This window comes from Canis lupus, chromosome 22 (assembly GCF_011100685.1).
Source record: "Canis lupus familiaris isolate Mischka breed German Shepherd chromosome 22, alternate assembly UU_Cfam_GSD_1.0, whole genome shotgun sequence".
In the NCBI taxonomy this organism is placed as follows: Eukaryota; Metazoa; Chordata; class Mammalia; order Carnivora; family Canidae; genus Canis; species Canis lupus.
In genome coordinates, this window is record NC_049243.1 from 2428008 (window position 1) to 2444789 (window position 16782).

A 16782-nucleotide genomic window follows, 5' to 3' on the forward strand; every position below is an offset into this window, starting at 1 on the left:
GGGCTCACAAACCTGCATTTTTCGTGAGCATCAGCTCGGTTCAAAGGCGTACTGCAAGTTGAGAACCACCAAGTTATGATTTGAAACAGCTAACTTCCGTGGCTACTCCAACCTGCATTCACCACCACTGTTGTGTTTTAGGAGGAAAGCATAATCTTCAGCTTTGGGAAACACTTTGTCTAAGGGAAAACAGGACCCTGTTCAGAAATCACACTTGAATCGGGTAAGATGCAATGCCCTCCTAAACTCTTTTTTTTCCCCTCTAGGGTCTAAAGGAACGTTGTCACTCTTTTGGTACCTCAAAATGTCCTTTAATGACATCTCTGTGGATTCTATTTATCCATCATTCAAAAAGCAATCATCAAGCACCTACTTCTCAGTTGCTTTTAGAATTCTGTTGTTAGATGTTTGGGAATTCATTTTACTCGTTATGTGTATTTTTAAATGGTGTCTTTGTCTCTAAAGTGAAATAAAGTCGTCAGAGCAAACTGAACAGAGTGAAACTAAAAGTCTGAGTTATTAGGAGCATGCTCTATCAGGGGGATATCTACCCAGGTGGATTGTTAAAGGAGACACATATATAAACTGCCTGGCTCTGTGCCTGGCACCTTCTAAGTGCTCAATAAATTGTTATTCTTATAATTTATCACCAATGAAGAATATAGGTCTAGATTTTCTTATCTGAAATCCCTTATATCAAGGTTTTTTTTTGACAGCTTGATTATACTTATTTTGTGACCACACCTGACCACACTTTTAGTGCAAATATTCATACATTTTACTCCATATGGATGTGCTTGATTACAATGTACTGCCTCAGGCCCCTCCCTGGAATGCTGGGTGAGATACAATATATATAACCATATTACCTTTCTAAAATCTGAAAAATTCTGGACTCCTTTTCATCTGGCTCCAAGAATTTTGGATAAGGGATTGTGGACCGTTTACCTTTGGATATAAAAAAGATTTCCTTTATCCATTCAGCACATTGCGCTTAGCGCTAAGGGAAAAATGATGACGAGCACATGGTTCTCTTCCCTGGATGAGCTGACAGTGGAGTGGAGTGCATGACCCAGAGTTGCATCCTATTCAAGATTTGGGCTCCAGGCAAAAAAAAAAAAAAAAAAAAAAAAAAAAAAATCATACACAATCAAAAAATTAACCTTGCAAAAATTTTTAAGTTACCCATCACGTGCAGAAGCACATCTTTATGCACAAAACTCTGCACAGAAAGAGTGGATAACTTTAGAATTAGAGTATCTTCTAAAGAATGTAGATGCAAATTTGTATCTATACATTACTGCATCTTGAAACACTGGAATCATACATCGTATGATGGAATATTCTCCTAGGAGAAGCAGGATGTACTGAGATAAGTAAAAGAACAGCACATTCCTATCTCCCAGTTTACCATCACTCTGGAATCAGCTGAATTCTAATTAGCAAATGGGAATTAGTGATGTAGAGCTGTGACAGCTGTTCCCACTGATGTTTCTGTCTTTCCAGAATGGCTTAGAGAAGAGTTCTTTATAAAGCTGGTTTTGGCTAAGATGCTAATGCAGAGCCCATGATACAATAACATAATTATATTAAATCAGACTTTTACACAACATTTGTTTGGAGCTATATGGTTTGTGCCTGTAGGAGAACCAAGTTCTTTAATAAAGAATTGAGTGATTATTAACATCAGAATCCTTTGCAGAACCTTAAAAATTCATAAGCTTAGGCCACATCCTTACAGACTTGGTTCAGTAGGTCTGGGTTGGAATTTACGCATTTGTACTTTTAATGAAAGTTTTGATGGCGACTCTGACATGCTGTCAGTTGAGAATTTCTATTCTACTCCAAAGTACTTTGTGGTCTTTAGAATTAGAATATACTGCAAACCAGTGGCATTTGTATGGACCTCTTCTTAAGATTTTCTTTCTTCCCTTCTTTCTTGGGATAAGCTTAAATAAATAAATAAATAAATAAATAAATAAATAAATAAATTCCTCCATTCACCAAATCTTATTCTACTGTTCCTCCTGCCTATATTTTCCCCCCTTTATTTCAAAGTTGCATTTAAAAAAGTGATCAAATCATGATTCTACTTTGAAAAATCTTATGTCTGGCAAGATGTGAAAATATTGTTCTATAATTGGCAATATAGATCTTTTATCTATCTTTTATCACAATAAAGAAAATCCCCAAGTGACATTTTCCTTTTTTCATATATACACTCATGTACAACTTAAAGTAAAAACATTTGATTTCTTAACTTGCTGATTAAAGATATACCAGCAATTGGAAGAAGTTGTCAATATTCCTTTACTTTAATTCTGTTAGTTATTTTGAATTCACATTTTTATTGTAAAGATTTTCAAAGTTTTATTAAATACTGAATACACACAAAATATTGAAGAGTTAACTAAAAATGAATAATTTTGGTCTCTCTCCTTTCTCTTTTTTGTCCCATCTCTAGTAGAGGGCTCCATGAACAAGACGACAAAGGCAGGAAGCAGGAGGGTCTAGATAATCAGTTCCTGATTTACAAATGTAGCACTGAATATAAGGCCACAGGAATCCTAAACCTTCTCTAAGAGTTGTCTATTCAAGGGTGTCACTTGCTTCTATACATATAATGACCAGCAAAACTTCAGTATCTAAGAGTAAATGAACTCTGTGATAGAGGAGATGAAAACCGTTTTACTTCTGAGACAAATACAACCCAGTCAGCCCCAATTTATGCACTAAGCAAGTAACTCACCAGTTCGATATGCCAATAACCTGGCCTGAACCATGCAGTGCCTTGCAATTTCTTGTGGCAAACTTTGATTGTGAGTTTCATTAATCTGTTCGGTATTACCACAATAAAATCCGTAGTGCTTAAAGTTGGGCACACTGGAAGCTACTGTGGCCAAGAGTAGGATAAGGTCTTTCATGTTTTGCCTCAGATTGCTAAAGTATGGATTTTCACATAGGTTCTCCAAACCTATTGTCATCAGTATTTGCTTATGCATTTCTTCATTTGAAACCAAAAATAACATTTCATATTCTTTTATTCTTTCTTGTTTACATTCAGAATAAAAGTCAACGTTAGCATCCGGCAATGTTTTTGCAATTTTTTGAATAAAGTCACATTTGTAAGAGGTCTCCTCTACAAACTGCACCATATAACACACCAAAGGCTGAAGTAAGACACACACATGGGCCCGACTGTTTGACTTCAATCTTTCCACCGCTTTGGCATCTAACTTTGCATCTTCAGAACTAGAAGGCTCAGTAAGCAAACTTATTTCTGGATCAGCTGGCCAGTATGAAATTCGGTTAACTCCAGCTGAAATACAAAATATGAAAGGTAGTTATCAGACATATGTTGAAATTAAGAGTTTTCTTAATAAACCCTCCATATCATTGTGGTAGACCCAGAGGTCCCAATATGATAAATGTCTATCATGAAGTCATCTATAATGTCTTGGCAAACTCTGGCCCACAGGTCAAATTTGTCCCATTGCCTGTTTTTGTACAGTGTGCAGGTTAAGAATGGATTTTATAGTTTTAAGTAGTTGGAAAAATTGAAAGAATACTATTTTGTGATACATGAAGATTTTATGAAATTCAAACTTTGAGTGTCATTTATATAAATAACATTTTATTGGAACACAGAGTCACTCATTCATTGACCTAGTCTCTGGTTGCCTTTGTACTACAATGGAGCAGCAGACTGGTACAGACACCATAGGGCCTGCAAAGCCTAAAATATTTGCTATCTAGCCCTGTATGGGAAAAGATGGCTGACCCCTAACACAGCTCATGGAAGTTATTTGTGGAATCCCTGGCTTTACTAAGTGTGGTCCCGAAGCCTAGTTCCAGGACTATATAACCAGAGTCCTGTAAGTAATCAAATGGCTGCTTCTAGAAATATTGTAGCTGACAACTGGTAGTGTCTAGACTTTTGTATTTGAAATAAACAATTCATCCATACATTAAAAATGTATCTACACTCTGAAATCTTCCTCTGGGAAGCTATTCTAAAAAAAAAAAAAAAAAAAAAATTCACACATGCATATATCTAATGCAGCACTGTTTAAAATAATAAAAATAGAGGAGCATCTGGGTGGCTCAGTCAGTTAAGTGTCTGCCTTTGGCTCAGGTCATGATCTCAGGGTTTGGGGATTGAGGGCCCCCCCACCCAACCTCGTTGGGCTCTTTGGTCAGCGGGGAATCTGCTTCTCCCTCTCCTTTTGCTCCTCCCCTAGCTCATACTCTCTCTCTCTTTCTCTCAAGTAAATAAATAATTAAAACAGTAAAAACAGAAAAAACCTAAATGGCCAAAACAATGTGAGGGCAGCAATGTATGTGTGTTGGGTGGGGGGAAGGGGAGCAATATTATTTTTTTTAAGCCCACAAAATTAAAGACAAAACAATAAACTAGAATTTTCAAGTAATGTGACAGGTTAGTAATCTTTTTTTTTTTTAATATTTTATTTATTTATTCATGACAGACACAGAGAGAGAGGCAGAGACACAGGCAGAGGGAGAAGCAGGCTCCATGCAGGGAGCCCGACGTGGGACTCCATCCCAGGTCTCCAGGACCACACCCCGGGCTGAAGGCGGCGCTAAACCGCTGAGCCACCAGGGCTGCCCGGTTAGTTATCTTTGATATACAGAGATTTTAATTCATTAACAGCACATATGAATTGACAAGAACAGTAAGGCCTCAAGACCAACAAAATGATATGATCAGACAATTTATAAAACAAAACTAGATAACAAACAGATGAAAAATATTTTGTATTCGAGAGGGAACAATGAGATGCCTTATACAGGGTTAAGCACCCAAATGTTCATCAGTTAATTAGTATTTTACAAAGAGACCCCTTTGTTAGTATCTCATGCAATTTCAGCTAGGAAAGATTCTTATGATTGTGCCCAGAAGTGAAGAGACAGATGGCTCACAGGGTGTCCTGCATTCAAAGTAACAGATGAACTAAAAAGTCTTAGCTGAACAAGCACACATTTCTATCTACTCCCTGCTCCTCCTGACTCTTATTGTAGCTTGCATTATAAATCAATTTTGAAGGCCTTGGAGCTGACATCAGAATGTTTCCTCTGGCTACCTCTCACCTTGCTTCCTTCTGTTGGGGTTCTCATAATCCATTTCCTACTCAGTAGCAATAGTCAATCTTTCATCTAAGCATCTGGCTTGCTTCTAGCAATCCTGATTTAAGGAGAAGAGGGGATGGCTAGCTAGGCTTTGAACAAATGTTCATGTACCAGTGGCAAATGCTACAGCAGGGACTTTCAAATTTTCAGACCTTGCTACACTCTTAAAAATTAACGAGAGCCCCACAGAGCTCTGCCTATGTAGATTATATACCTACTGATACGTACTATATTAGAAACTTAAAACAAATTTCAAAAAATTGCAATTCATTAAAAATAACAAGAGAACCTACTACACATTAATATAAATAACACAGTTTAATAAAAAAATAACTGTATTTTCCAAAACAGTAATGAAAACTAGTTGAGAAGAATGGCATTGTTTTAAATGTTTACAAATCTCTTTATTATCTGGCTTAATAGAAGACAGCTGGATTCTCGAATCTGCTCCTGCTTTCAATCTGTTGTGATAGGTTGTTTCCACTGAAGTATATGGAAAGCATCCAGCCTCATACATATGTCTGGTTGAAAAAAAGAGTACTTTAACAGACATTTCAGGTAACTGAATATTCTTGACACTACATAAAAATTTGACAAGGGATAATTTCTTAAAAGTTAGTTACAATGTGGAATCTGAAATATATCAACAAACTTTTTTACAATTATGTTAAACTCCATTGGCTTATTGTGCACTTAGAATGGCTCTTTCACTCATGCATGATGTCGTAGCATCATATGTTGGTCTTCTGGAAAATACTGGTTTACTGATTTTACAATATTACAAAAGAAGTCCTATTCATTAGTATCACCATTATTAATATCACATCATTAGAGTCTTTAAGTGTTGGGAAAGTGTAAGCTCATGATGGTGGATGTGACTTTTCCAAAATTCTAATTTTCATCTGAAGACTCAAATTTTATCACTAGCAACAAATACTGTCAGATTTCCTGGGAGTTACCGGTTCACTTCATTTATTTCTGAGAGTATCTGTCAATTGGCCAAGTCTAAAAAACTATATAGTTTGTGTGTTGACAGTGTTCCATGAAAAAAAAGTGAGTAATTCAGTTCATAACATAAGCATAAAGACTAAGAAAGAGAAGCCATTTCAGGCCCCCAGCCATGTTCTGTGACCTACACCTTCCTTACTGGCTCTACTTGCCCTAGCACACGGTCTTGCAGAACCTTCCAGGAAATGTCAGAATTGCAAAGAAATGCAAAAGGATTTTAAGGGAACAAAGGTAATGCAAAAACTAACGGTGGCTACCAGGCTTGGAAACAGCCCAGTCCTATCAGTCACATAAATCAGTGGTAAAAACTCCCAGTGCTGTTTCAAAAGTTAACAAAGCCCTGCATTCCTTGCAAGAGATAAGGAGCTCAAGACCTCATCCTGTTTATACAAGCTCTAGGGGTATGCCCATAGCCCCTTCCCTTGTCTGACAGGGACTTGTAAGGTTACCTCTGCCGCATTACATTAAAATTTCTGCCCAAGGAAGAGCACAACCCTCACTGACATGATATACAATGTAAGTAAACGCATGTTGCCTTAAAACCAATGCACATCCTTATGCCCGCCTTTGTACATGATGACATAACTCTCCTTTCTAAATATTTATCGTAACCCCCAAAAAAGAAATCCGCAACCAGCTCAGGGAGTCATGGATTTGGAAGTTACTCCCCGTGACCTCCTTATTTGCTGCAAGTAAAGTTTCCTTCCTTGTGGAGTGACAACTCCACCTGGTGCAGTTTCTGTCTACAACTCACCAAGGAGCCAACTCAGGAACTCCTGTTAGTTCAGTTACAATAACTCAAACAACTGCACATGTAGATGGCTTTCCTTAAGGCAACTTTCATACTTAGTTGGGTTTGTAGCAAAAGTGCTCCTATTTTTTCAGACAGAATATTAAAAAGATGTCTACCTAAGGGCTGGGATTTAATAAAATTAATAATGTTAACTGTTTCATCAAGGACATTCTTACATGAAACCCTCTTTTTAAACTCCAAGTTCGTGGCCATGGAGAGTACAAGGACTATCACTGCCTTGCTTCATTCTACAGCAACAGTAGTTTTACTCACTATTCTTTTGGTACTATTGGTATAAATGTAGTGTTATTATGAAAACAGTATGACCTTGTGGACCATCAGAAAGCCACAGACTGCACTTTGAGAACCACTGTGCTTTAGCAAGGTTTTCCTTGTAATTGGCCTAATAGGAACTGTAGCATGGGGTTAAACCATGACCCTTCCCCCAAGATCAAATGTATAAGCCTAAAGTAACAGCAATTTCATTTATATATGGGTCCAGCACTAATATAAAAGCATTTCTATTGTAGGTTCTTCCTGATTTTCCACACTTCATTATTTGCTTTGTGAAGTTCAAACGTCTTAAGGACATCAAGCAGTGGTGAGTTAACTGCACTCCCTTATTTTTCTAATTTTTCTTTCTAATTCTGATTCTCTAATAGGTCGGAGGCTAGTAAGACTACTTTCAGCATAGTCAGGTCAGTACAAAACACAACTATGTTTTATTCATTTTTCTCTCTTGACTCTAGAAGAGATTAATCAACAGTGTTTTGGTCTTGTCACATTCTTTTTATCAATGCCATCTCAACCCTATTTCACACCCTGCCTAATATAAGAGTCTGCTCATCAAGCTCTTAACCTCTTATCTTTCCAGGTTCCAATTTGATAACAAAAAATTAAGAAGTAATAATAATAAGTTTAATCATGTTACAACCTGCTCAAAAAGCTTCGGTGGCTCCATATTATCTGTAATAGGATTTATAGGTCAACTAACACAAGTGATAAATGAATATCCAATCTGTACAATTGGTCAAAAAAAAAGAAAAAGTCCCTACCATTCTCAAATCTACCTTCTCTATTCATAATGGCAGGGGAAAGACTATAGAACCCAAGAGTATCTGTGCTCTACCTGCCTGAAATACTTGCTGCAGGCCAGGAGGCTCTAGCCACATGACCATTTCTTTTGGAAGTGCCTCCACTGTAGCTCAAGGGCACTGCCTTCACTATGGATCTGATCACTACTCTGAAGACTTTCATATAAATAAAAATCACCCTTTCTCTAAGTTTAGGAATTCTGTTTTATGAGATAAAGCTCAAAGGCCATACAGTTTTTCAAAGTTCTCCACTGAAGTCCCAACCGATCATTATCATCCATCTGCCACTATTCTTTCCAAGAGTATTTCTCCATCTCAAACACCAACCCCCAGCAGCTTGCTTCTCACAAACTGACGAACCCACACATGCTGGCCCCCTGACCAGGAATGTGGTCTTCGTCCTCTTCATCTGACCCATCAAGATCCAGCTTAAGCCCCAGCCTTTCATTACATGCCAACCTGCATGGATCACTCTGAATTCATAGATCACCTAACAGCCTTTATCACTCATTCGGTACTAGATGATGTGTTATAGTGCTCGCTTCGGCAGCACATATACTAGATGATGTGTTATAGTAAATGGTAACACAGATAACCCAAGGAGCAAATTGAGGGAATGGATTAAAAGTATATAAACCTTATTTTCCCCCAGAATCTCTCCAAACCCCTTTTCTGGGGGGGGGGGTTTTAAGGACACCTCATTACACAGGCATGATCGACTACATTATTGGCCACTGGTAACTGAACTCAAACTCCTGTCCCACTCTCTTTCCCCAGAGGTCTGAGTGAGTTTAAAAGCTCTAACCCTCTAATGACCTAGTTGGTTCCACTGGCAACCAGGCCCTCATCTATGGGGTTTCCCAAAAGTCACTTCACTAACAAACTCAGGTGTGGCTGAAGCGGGTGTGTTAAGAATAGTGTTAAGAATAATAAAAGACACCTCTATCACTCTCAACACTTTTTTTTTTTTTTTGCCAGGACTGGGATGAAGACCAATACATAATTCATGTTCTAAGTCACAATACCACAGTGCCTATGTAAAAGAGGTCATATGTTTAAAATGGGAAAATGGTCTGCATACTTACCTGGGTACAAAATAGAATCATAAGCATAAAGAGCTTTAGTGAGTAGCCTGGCGTAGCAGAGGATAGTTAAACATTTATAATCTGAGCTGCTTCTTCCGAAGTACGGAGCGGTGACTGGGAGACCACTGCTCAGCCAGGAACTACAGAGCTCAGCGTGGATGTGAACAGAAATGATGCATGGGACTTCCAGGCCAGCGTTTTCAGGAACAGGTAAGCCTTCTCTAGCCTCTGTCTCAGTCTGCCTCTGGATGCAGAGGACTCAAGGCTCTAGAAGACGACAGCAGCAAATATGACAGAAGGTGCCTATGCCCATGAATCAGCCACATGGAGAAAAACAGCCTGCTGTTCAGCAACACCTACGTTGGACTAGTACATGAGTGATAAAGGTTTAATATGTTGAGCCACTGAAATTTTAGTGTTTGTTATGGCAGCTAGCATCAGTCTATAATACATGAAGGGTTCTCTAAATAGTTAGTGACAGGGCTGAGACCAGAACCCACGTTTTTTTTTTTTTACTCTTCTCACAATGTATCAGACTGTATTCTGATATGTATTTATATTTCTAAATGATCTCAGTGGTGTTTAGGCAATTTATCTTGGTTATTCTTAGCTAAATACTATTAATCCCCAACCAAGCCTTATCTACACTTACCATTAACAATCATTTTCAGACAAGCAGAACATGGTTTCCTGGAAAAATAAAGATCACAGTTTTTCAGCCTTGCCCCATGTTTTATGAGAGCAATTTTCCCAGCGTGTAAATCTTCACTAGAACAGTGGAGACCAACAATTTTCGTGTTTTTCACCACCACAAGACCAGTTCTCTTCACCTACATTAAAATACAAAATAATAATGTATTAGTTACAACATTCGTTAAAAAAGACACAAGAGGCCCAAAATAGGACTCATTTCCACATCACCAGCCTGAGACCTACTACCTAACTGCAGTTCTGGCCTCTCCCAGGAATATAGCCTCAATCAATCAGAACTGGAATTTCCTAGTCAGCTAGCAAGGATATCCACCTGGTAAACTCCTGCAGTCCCCCAAAAGAAGGAGCCTTACCTGAAACAATCCACTTTTTGCTAGCAACTTCTTTTTCCTGTCCCTCCTACCTTACAAATCTCCTTTTTGCATTGCTTCAGAGCCCCTCAATATTTACTAGATGGGATGCTGCCCAATCCATGAATCATTGAATAAAGCAATTAGATCTTTCAGTTTACTCAGCTGAATTGTGGGTTTTTTTTTTTTTTAAGATTTTATTTATTTATTCATGAGAGAGAGAGAGAGAGAGAGAGACAGGTAGAGGGAGAAGCAGGCTCCATGCAGGGAGCCTGATGTGGGATTTGATCCTGGGTCTCCAGAATCACACCCCAGCCTGAAGGTGGCGCTAAACCGCTGGGCCACCGGGGCTGCCCTGAATTGTGTTTTTTAACAGATTTGGTGGGAGCATTTGGATCCAAGGAAAAACTCCTGATGGCTCCAGGGACAACAAGAAACACAAGCATGGTACCTGCAAACCCTCTGAGCTCTCTGTCATTTTTGCCATATCTAAGGGCCATGGGTAAGTTGGTTCTGAGCTCTGCTCACTTTGCACTGAGCCCCTAATCTGATTGACTTTCCAGTCCAAAATTCCCCCATTTAATTGGAACCACCAGCCCTTGATTTAGCCCCCAGATACCACATTGGGAAATCCTGGTAATTCAGTCGACTGCTCCCCATTGTGTGGAATCCCAGACTACAGTCCCCGTTTGTTGAGGTCTGCTGGTTCAGTCCTTTACCCAGGCCCAGATTCCATGTTGGTAGTGGTATGCACAAGACCTTCCCTTGGCCTGTGCATCTCTTGATTACTGCTGGTGTGTTAAGGTGAACATGTTTGTCTTATTTTGTGGAAGTAAAGGCTATTGCTAATGGAATCTTGGGAGACCAAAAGCTGCAAATTGGTGGACACGGGTTGAGCACTTAAAAACTGTTAGAGTGTTTGCCACTTAACTCTAACAGTCCTGTGTTAGGGTAAGTTAGTCATAGAAGGGGTTATATTGACACTAGGTCACCCACCAACCTCAAGAAAATTTCGATGCAACTAGGTACAAGGCAAAACATCATACAACCCCCAACTCCAACCCAGTAGCATGTCCCTCTTAGGTATTAGTTTGGCTCTGAGAAACTCACTTAGCTTTAAAAAAAAAAAAAAAAAAAAGAGGGGAGCCTGGGTGGCTTAGCTGGTTAAGCATTCAACTCTTGGTTTCAGCTCAGGGTCCTGAGATTGAGCCCTTTGTTGGGTCCATGCTGAGTGTGGAGTCTGCTTGTCCTTCTCCCTTTGCTCCTCCCCCTGCTCTCTCTTTTTAGAATAAATAAATAAAATCTTAAAAAGAGAGCAAGAGAGAGAGAGATCCTTAAGTTCTAAAGCATACCACTTTTTGGTACACTTAACTTATTTTGAGCCTAAAAATTATATCCTGGAAGCTATAAATATCTACAAAATGACAAAATCTTACAAAGTTTTTCTGTGCCCCAAGAAGTTGGCTTGGTAACAACCATCAGGTTGAGGGCTCCAAAATATGACCAGACAGAAATGTGGGTTGTACCTCATTTACCACTAGCTACAGCTGGACAGAAAATATGGGTTAAACTCACTTTCTAGCTAGGGTTCTACCAAACTGCTATAAGTCCTCAGATAAATAACAGCCTAGAATGTAATAGACATTATATGAGGAATGGTCCAATTAGATAAGATCATTCAAAAAGTAAGGGTTCCCAAATCAAACAGAGTGGTATATACCTGTTTTAACCAGTATGCAGAAGCCTCCAAAAAACTTCAAAATTCCAAAATGCCTTCATTGAAAAATTTGTTGCAAATTGCTTGTGAAAAATTAAAAACACAAGAGGTACATAAAACAGGACTCTAAGACTGAGGTAACTCCTACCTTTACCCTCTATCCTCCTTTAATTGAGTGTTCATCCTAGTTATCCTCCGTCTGAATCTTCTTTCCACTCTGAGAAGACTATAAGACCATAAACAAAACTCCACCAAATTAGAGGGTTTACAGATACGCCCATATACCCTTGAAGGAGGGCTAAGATGCTACTTGACACCCTTAAGTGACGAAGGGAAAGTCCACCTATTCTTTTTACCAATCCTCAAACCTCCTGTATTTATCTCAAAAGGCTTATAAGTAGTTTTGGAGGAACTTACGTTCTTTCCCTGTACCTGTACATGTTTTATCAGGTCTTCCCCAGGAATGCTAATCTAAACCATCCCCAATTCTTAAGACTGAAGAAAAAAAGTGTGTGTGTGGGGGGGGGGGGCACTTTTTATAAATACAAATTGATACAGAAGATCCCTTGCCCAAAATTTAGTTCACAGCTTTCATAAAACTGCTTGTGTCAAGGACAAATACCAATCTTAAAAGTCTTCTCCACAGATGTTATAGAAAAAGCTTTAGCCATCTGAACAGGTAAGTTTAACTTATTCCAACTATTCTTTTATAAGTCAGTGAGCTTTGCATCTCATGGCTAAAATCTTAAAATGAAAGCTATAAGGCTTCTGTTTGCATCCGTCATGTGTTTATGTGAATCTATGTATATGTGTTGTAGATGTGGTATTTTCTACCTCAGGATTGTATTGCCAAAATTAATTTGTAAAAAAGCTCCATTTAATTGGCTTAAAGAAAATTAAGCACTTAAATGGATTATTCGCAAAATTCTCCACAATATTATAGAAACGATCCCAAATGTATTTCAGGTTCACATGATCTGGAAAAATATTCAGTATTAAGGCTAATTTAAGCTTGTTGGTTTAATTAAAATAGACATGTCTTTAAAGTTATCAGCACTGAATATAATGCAGTCATACAAGTTTTTTCTACGTGGCTTTACTAGTCAAAAAAGTTCATGGTTCTGTTACAAAATCTGTCAGGTAGGGAAATAACTTGGAATGATGAAATTTAATAAGCAACCTAAACAATTGCTCAAAATAAGTGAACTAAGTAGATGTGAGATAAAAGTTTTTAGGCAAACTTTTAAAATAATTCCCCCCAATTTTTTTGTAACCTGAAACCTTAAAGTTTTGCTAAGTTAAATTAAATGATGGATAGTCCCTGAACACAGGTTTATCTACTTTTTGGCTTCCTGTTACAGAGGAACTAAAGATTTTAGGGTTTGTTAGTGAATATGTTTTGTGCCACACTGAAAAATTTACTGAGAAGGCAAATGTTTCTAGAAATTATGAAAAGTATTTATAAATTTGCCAAACCACAGAATGCTAATGTAAAAGAAAATTCACAGTTGTCTACTTCTTTATTTTTATTAGAAATTAAGGTTTTTAAAGGTTGCAAATTCTAATATATTTAATTAAAGCTACTAGAAATAATTTTTAAAATAACCTCCATATGCAAGGAAAGTAGGATATGTGTTTTCAGGAAAAGAAAGCATGAGGAATACATTTTTTTGTTGAGGGAAAAGAAAGTAATTTTGTCCTAAAGTGAGGCTGGTTATTTCAGAATGGGAAAGAGGAAAAACATGGGACAAAATCTGAAGGGATACTAAAGAGGTTACAGAAGATTTGTGGAAAAGGAATATTGTGTGTGATGAAGCTGGCTAAGATTAGAATAAATTAAATTAAGGGTTTTTTTAAAAAAATGAATGTATTTTTAAAGATTTATTTATTTATTAATGAGAGACACACACAGGCAGAGACGCAGGCAGAGGGAGAAGCAGGCTCCATTCAGGGAGCCCAATGCGGGACGTGATCCCAGGACCCCGGGGTCATACCCTGAGCCGAAGGCAGATGCTCAACCGGTGAGCTACCCAGGCGTAAATAAATGTATTTTAATACCAAAAGTAAGGTGGTACAAAATTAAAGTTTGGTTCTCTCTGTTAAAAGAATAAAGTTTTCTTGGACTATTGGTCAGTTCTTGATAAGAGATTGTAAAAGGTCTTTCTTTACCTTTTAAGTAATCTGCCCATAAAACAAAGATTTTGTGTTTTCTCAAAATGATCTTATGTGTTTCATGTTGTCTTCATCAGGTGTTTGATTACTTAAAAAAAAAAACAGATTTTTCACTATTAAAAGAGCTGTTTTTTTGTTTGTTTTTTGTTTTACAATGATTTAAGTTTCTCTATCTGCTTTTGAAGTCTTTGTCACTTGGTTAAAATAGATAACTAGGTATTGTTTCACCCTGACCTATGGATCCTACTTGACCAAGTGTTTTAAAAACCTTCTGATATTTTTGCCAAACCCGGAGACCTCAAAATCAAATTCACTACGAAGAGAAAGAGCCAATGTTGAGGTTACTGCTTTCTCCTAAGATGTCAGTTCAAGAACATTTTTTTCCATCCCTCTTTCCCTAACCATCCTTCTTCCTAATTCTTACAGCATGAAAGTAGGATTCTTTTGTCCACATTTTGCCTTTCCCTGCCTTGAAAGATTATGAAATCTCAGGCCGTTACAAAGGGGTTAATGAACTTCCAAATGACTGTTGGACTTGCCTTGATGCTGGGATTCTGCAGTTCTGCCCATCACAAATTTCACCCTGATTTCCAAAGCCTCAGTTTCTCCAGAACCCTATCTCTTGTTAACAACCCCAAACCCAGGGAAACGTGCACCCAAGCTCTGCACAGAGAAAAGGACATGAGGCAAGAGTAACCGGAATAAAAACTGCCTGTACAGTCCACAGACCCTTAAATTTTACTGGCTTCCAGGCTGTCACCTTTCCAGCTCTGAGCCACAGACTCAAATAGGAATTACCAGGAGGCATATGTGATTAAAAATTGGCTCCCTTTGGCAGATTCATACTTCTCTGCTTAGGAGGGAGTATGAATGAGCCAAGATCAGGAACCTCTCCTTAACTCTTTAAATATTACCAAATCTGCTGCTTAAAAAAACAGCTGCCCAATAATAATCTTTAGAGCTTCTGACCAAAGTTGTTCTTGGGGAAAATGGTCCTTATTTTTTGGCTGAACGAGAAGGTGTCTGTGCTGCGACCAACACCACTTGCTGCACAGGGATTCAGACTTGTGGGAAAGTTGAAACAAGGGGCAGCCCCAGTGGCGCAGTGGTTTAGTGCCACCTGCAGCCCAGGGCGTGATCCTGGAGACCCGGGATCGAGTCCCACGTTGGGCTCCCTGCATAGAGCCTGTTTCTCCCTCTGCCTGTGTCTCTGCCTCTCTCTCTCTCTCTCTGTGTGTCTCTATGAATAAATAAATAAATAAAATATTAAAAAAAAATACCACCAGCATTTAAAAAAGAAAGAAAGAAAGAAAGTTGAAACAAGCTACGTGGCTCAAGAAAGTTTAACAAGGTCTTCCTTTAACTTATTTAATTTTGACTGGTTTGGGTGTTGGGGACCACAGTTCCAAATGCCCTCCAGGTATTGGGGGTTACCCTGCTTGTAATAATCATAGTAGTCTTCCCACATGCTGTATTCTCTCAAATACAGCTTTAAGTGTATGTTTGCAGCCACTAACCACCAAACGAGTCATCTTCCTAAGACTGGAACATCAGAAAAAAGGAATGAAGAGAATGACTGACTTGAAAAATGTGCACCTGAAGTCATGCAGTCTGTGAATACCATAAAGATTCAGCAAAACAACCACCAGAAACAAAAACAAAACTCATGACCTGTGAAAACCACCACAGAGGATCAGCAAAAACCATAAGAACTTCAGAGCAACAGCCGGGGATGACGCTAATGCCTTGTTTTGATCACCTCTCTCAGGTAGAGGGGTCTGAGCAACAGACGAGTGGCCCCAAATAGAATCACTCGGGCTAAGCCCACATCATCAGACTGAGACTTTAATGCCTAACCCAATTGAGGTTTTTGCCTTTCCCTGGAATAAAACCTTAACCAGTGAGAACTGTAGTTTCCTAGTCAGCTAGTGAGGAAATCCACCTAGTAAATTCTTGCAATCCCCCAAAGGAAGGGGACCTTGCCTGAAACAACTCACTTTTGGCTAGCAACTTCCTTTTCCCGCCCCTTCTGCCTGTAGAAGTCTCTCCTTCCTGCAGAGCTTCAGAGCCCCTCTCTATGTAGTAGATGGGAGGTCGCCCAATTCATGAATCATTGAACAAAGCAATCGGATCTTTACATTTATGCAGTTGAACTTTGTTTTCTAACTTATCTAATGATTGTATCACAGATTATACTTGATTTATTACTAAAATCAAAGTTTTATTTAGTTCTTTATCTGAACATGTTTTGAACAAAAGCACGTTTCTCATTAGGTCCAAAAACTGTTCTGAAAGTTTTATTTTGGCTTTATACCAAAAATTTTCTAAGTCTAGGCTTTCTTAACCAAACAAAGCATTTAATTACCCATTAATTTGTCCAACTGAAAAATAAATACACTTTAATCTAGGGAAGGGCAAGAACCAAGTTGATTTGACTTGTTTCTACAGCATCCAGTCTATAAACATTTAATATTAAGCTTCTATGTGGTAATAAGGAAAAATATAGAAAACCTTGTGGTTTTATACATGGATAAGTGAAGCCCAAAGAGATTATGTGACTTTCTGAAAGACTCACAGATGGAAAAAGGCAGAACTAAAGCAGAGGTCATCTTAAATTTTAAAATATTTTAAATATTGACTAAATAAAGATAATCTCGGGGATCCCTGGGTGGCGCAGCGGTTTAGCGCCTGCCTTTGGCCCAGG

At 38.4% G+C, this 16782-nt stretch overlaps 1 protein-coding gene and 1 long non-coding RNA gene across 5 annotated transcripts in view; one reads left to right on the forward strand and one right to left on the reverse strand.

Annotated features, from left to right (window-relative positions):
* Positions 1–16782, reverse strand: part of CDADC1 (cytidine and dCMP deaminase domain containing 1) — a 45456-nt gene that overhangs the window by 16964 nt on the left and 11710 nt on the right. For all 4 annotated transcript variants that reach the window (XM_038569470.1, XM_038569473.1, XM_038569472.1 and 1 more), the window contains exons 4-5: positions 9781–9958; positions 2750–3319 (exon numbers count right to left, since the gene is read on the reverse strand). In XM_038569470.1, coding sequence (XP_038425398.1) covers positions 2750–3319; positions 9781–9958 — 748 coding nt within the window. The remainder of the gene's footprint in view (positions 1–2749; positions 3320–9780; positions 9959–16782) is intronic.
* Positions 5569–9615, forward strand: LOC119865167. Its single transcript, XR_005376174.1, has 3 exons — positions 5569–5706; positions 7480–7550; positions 9022–9615. It is a non-coding gene; the product is annotated as an uncharacterized LOC119865167 (long non-coding RNA).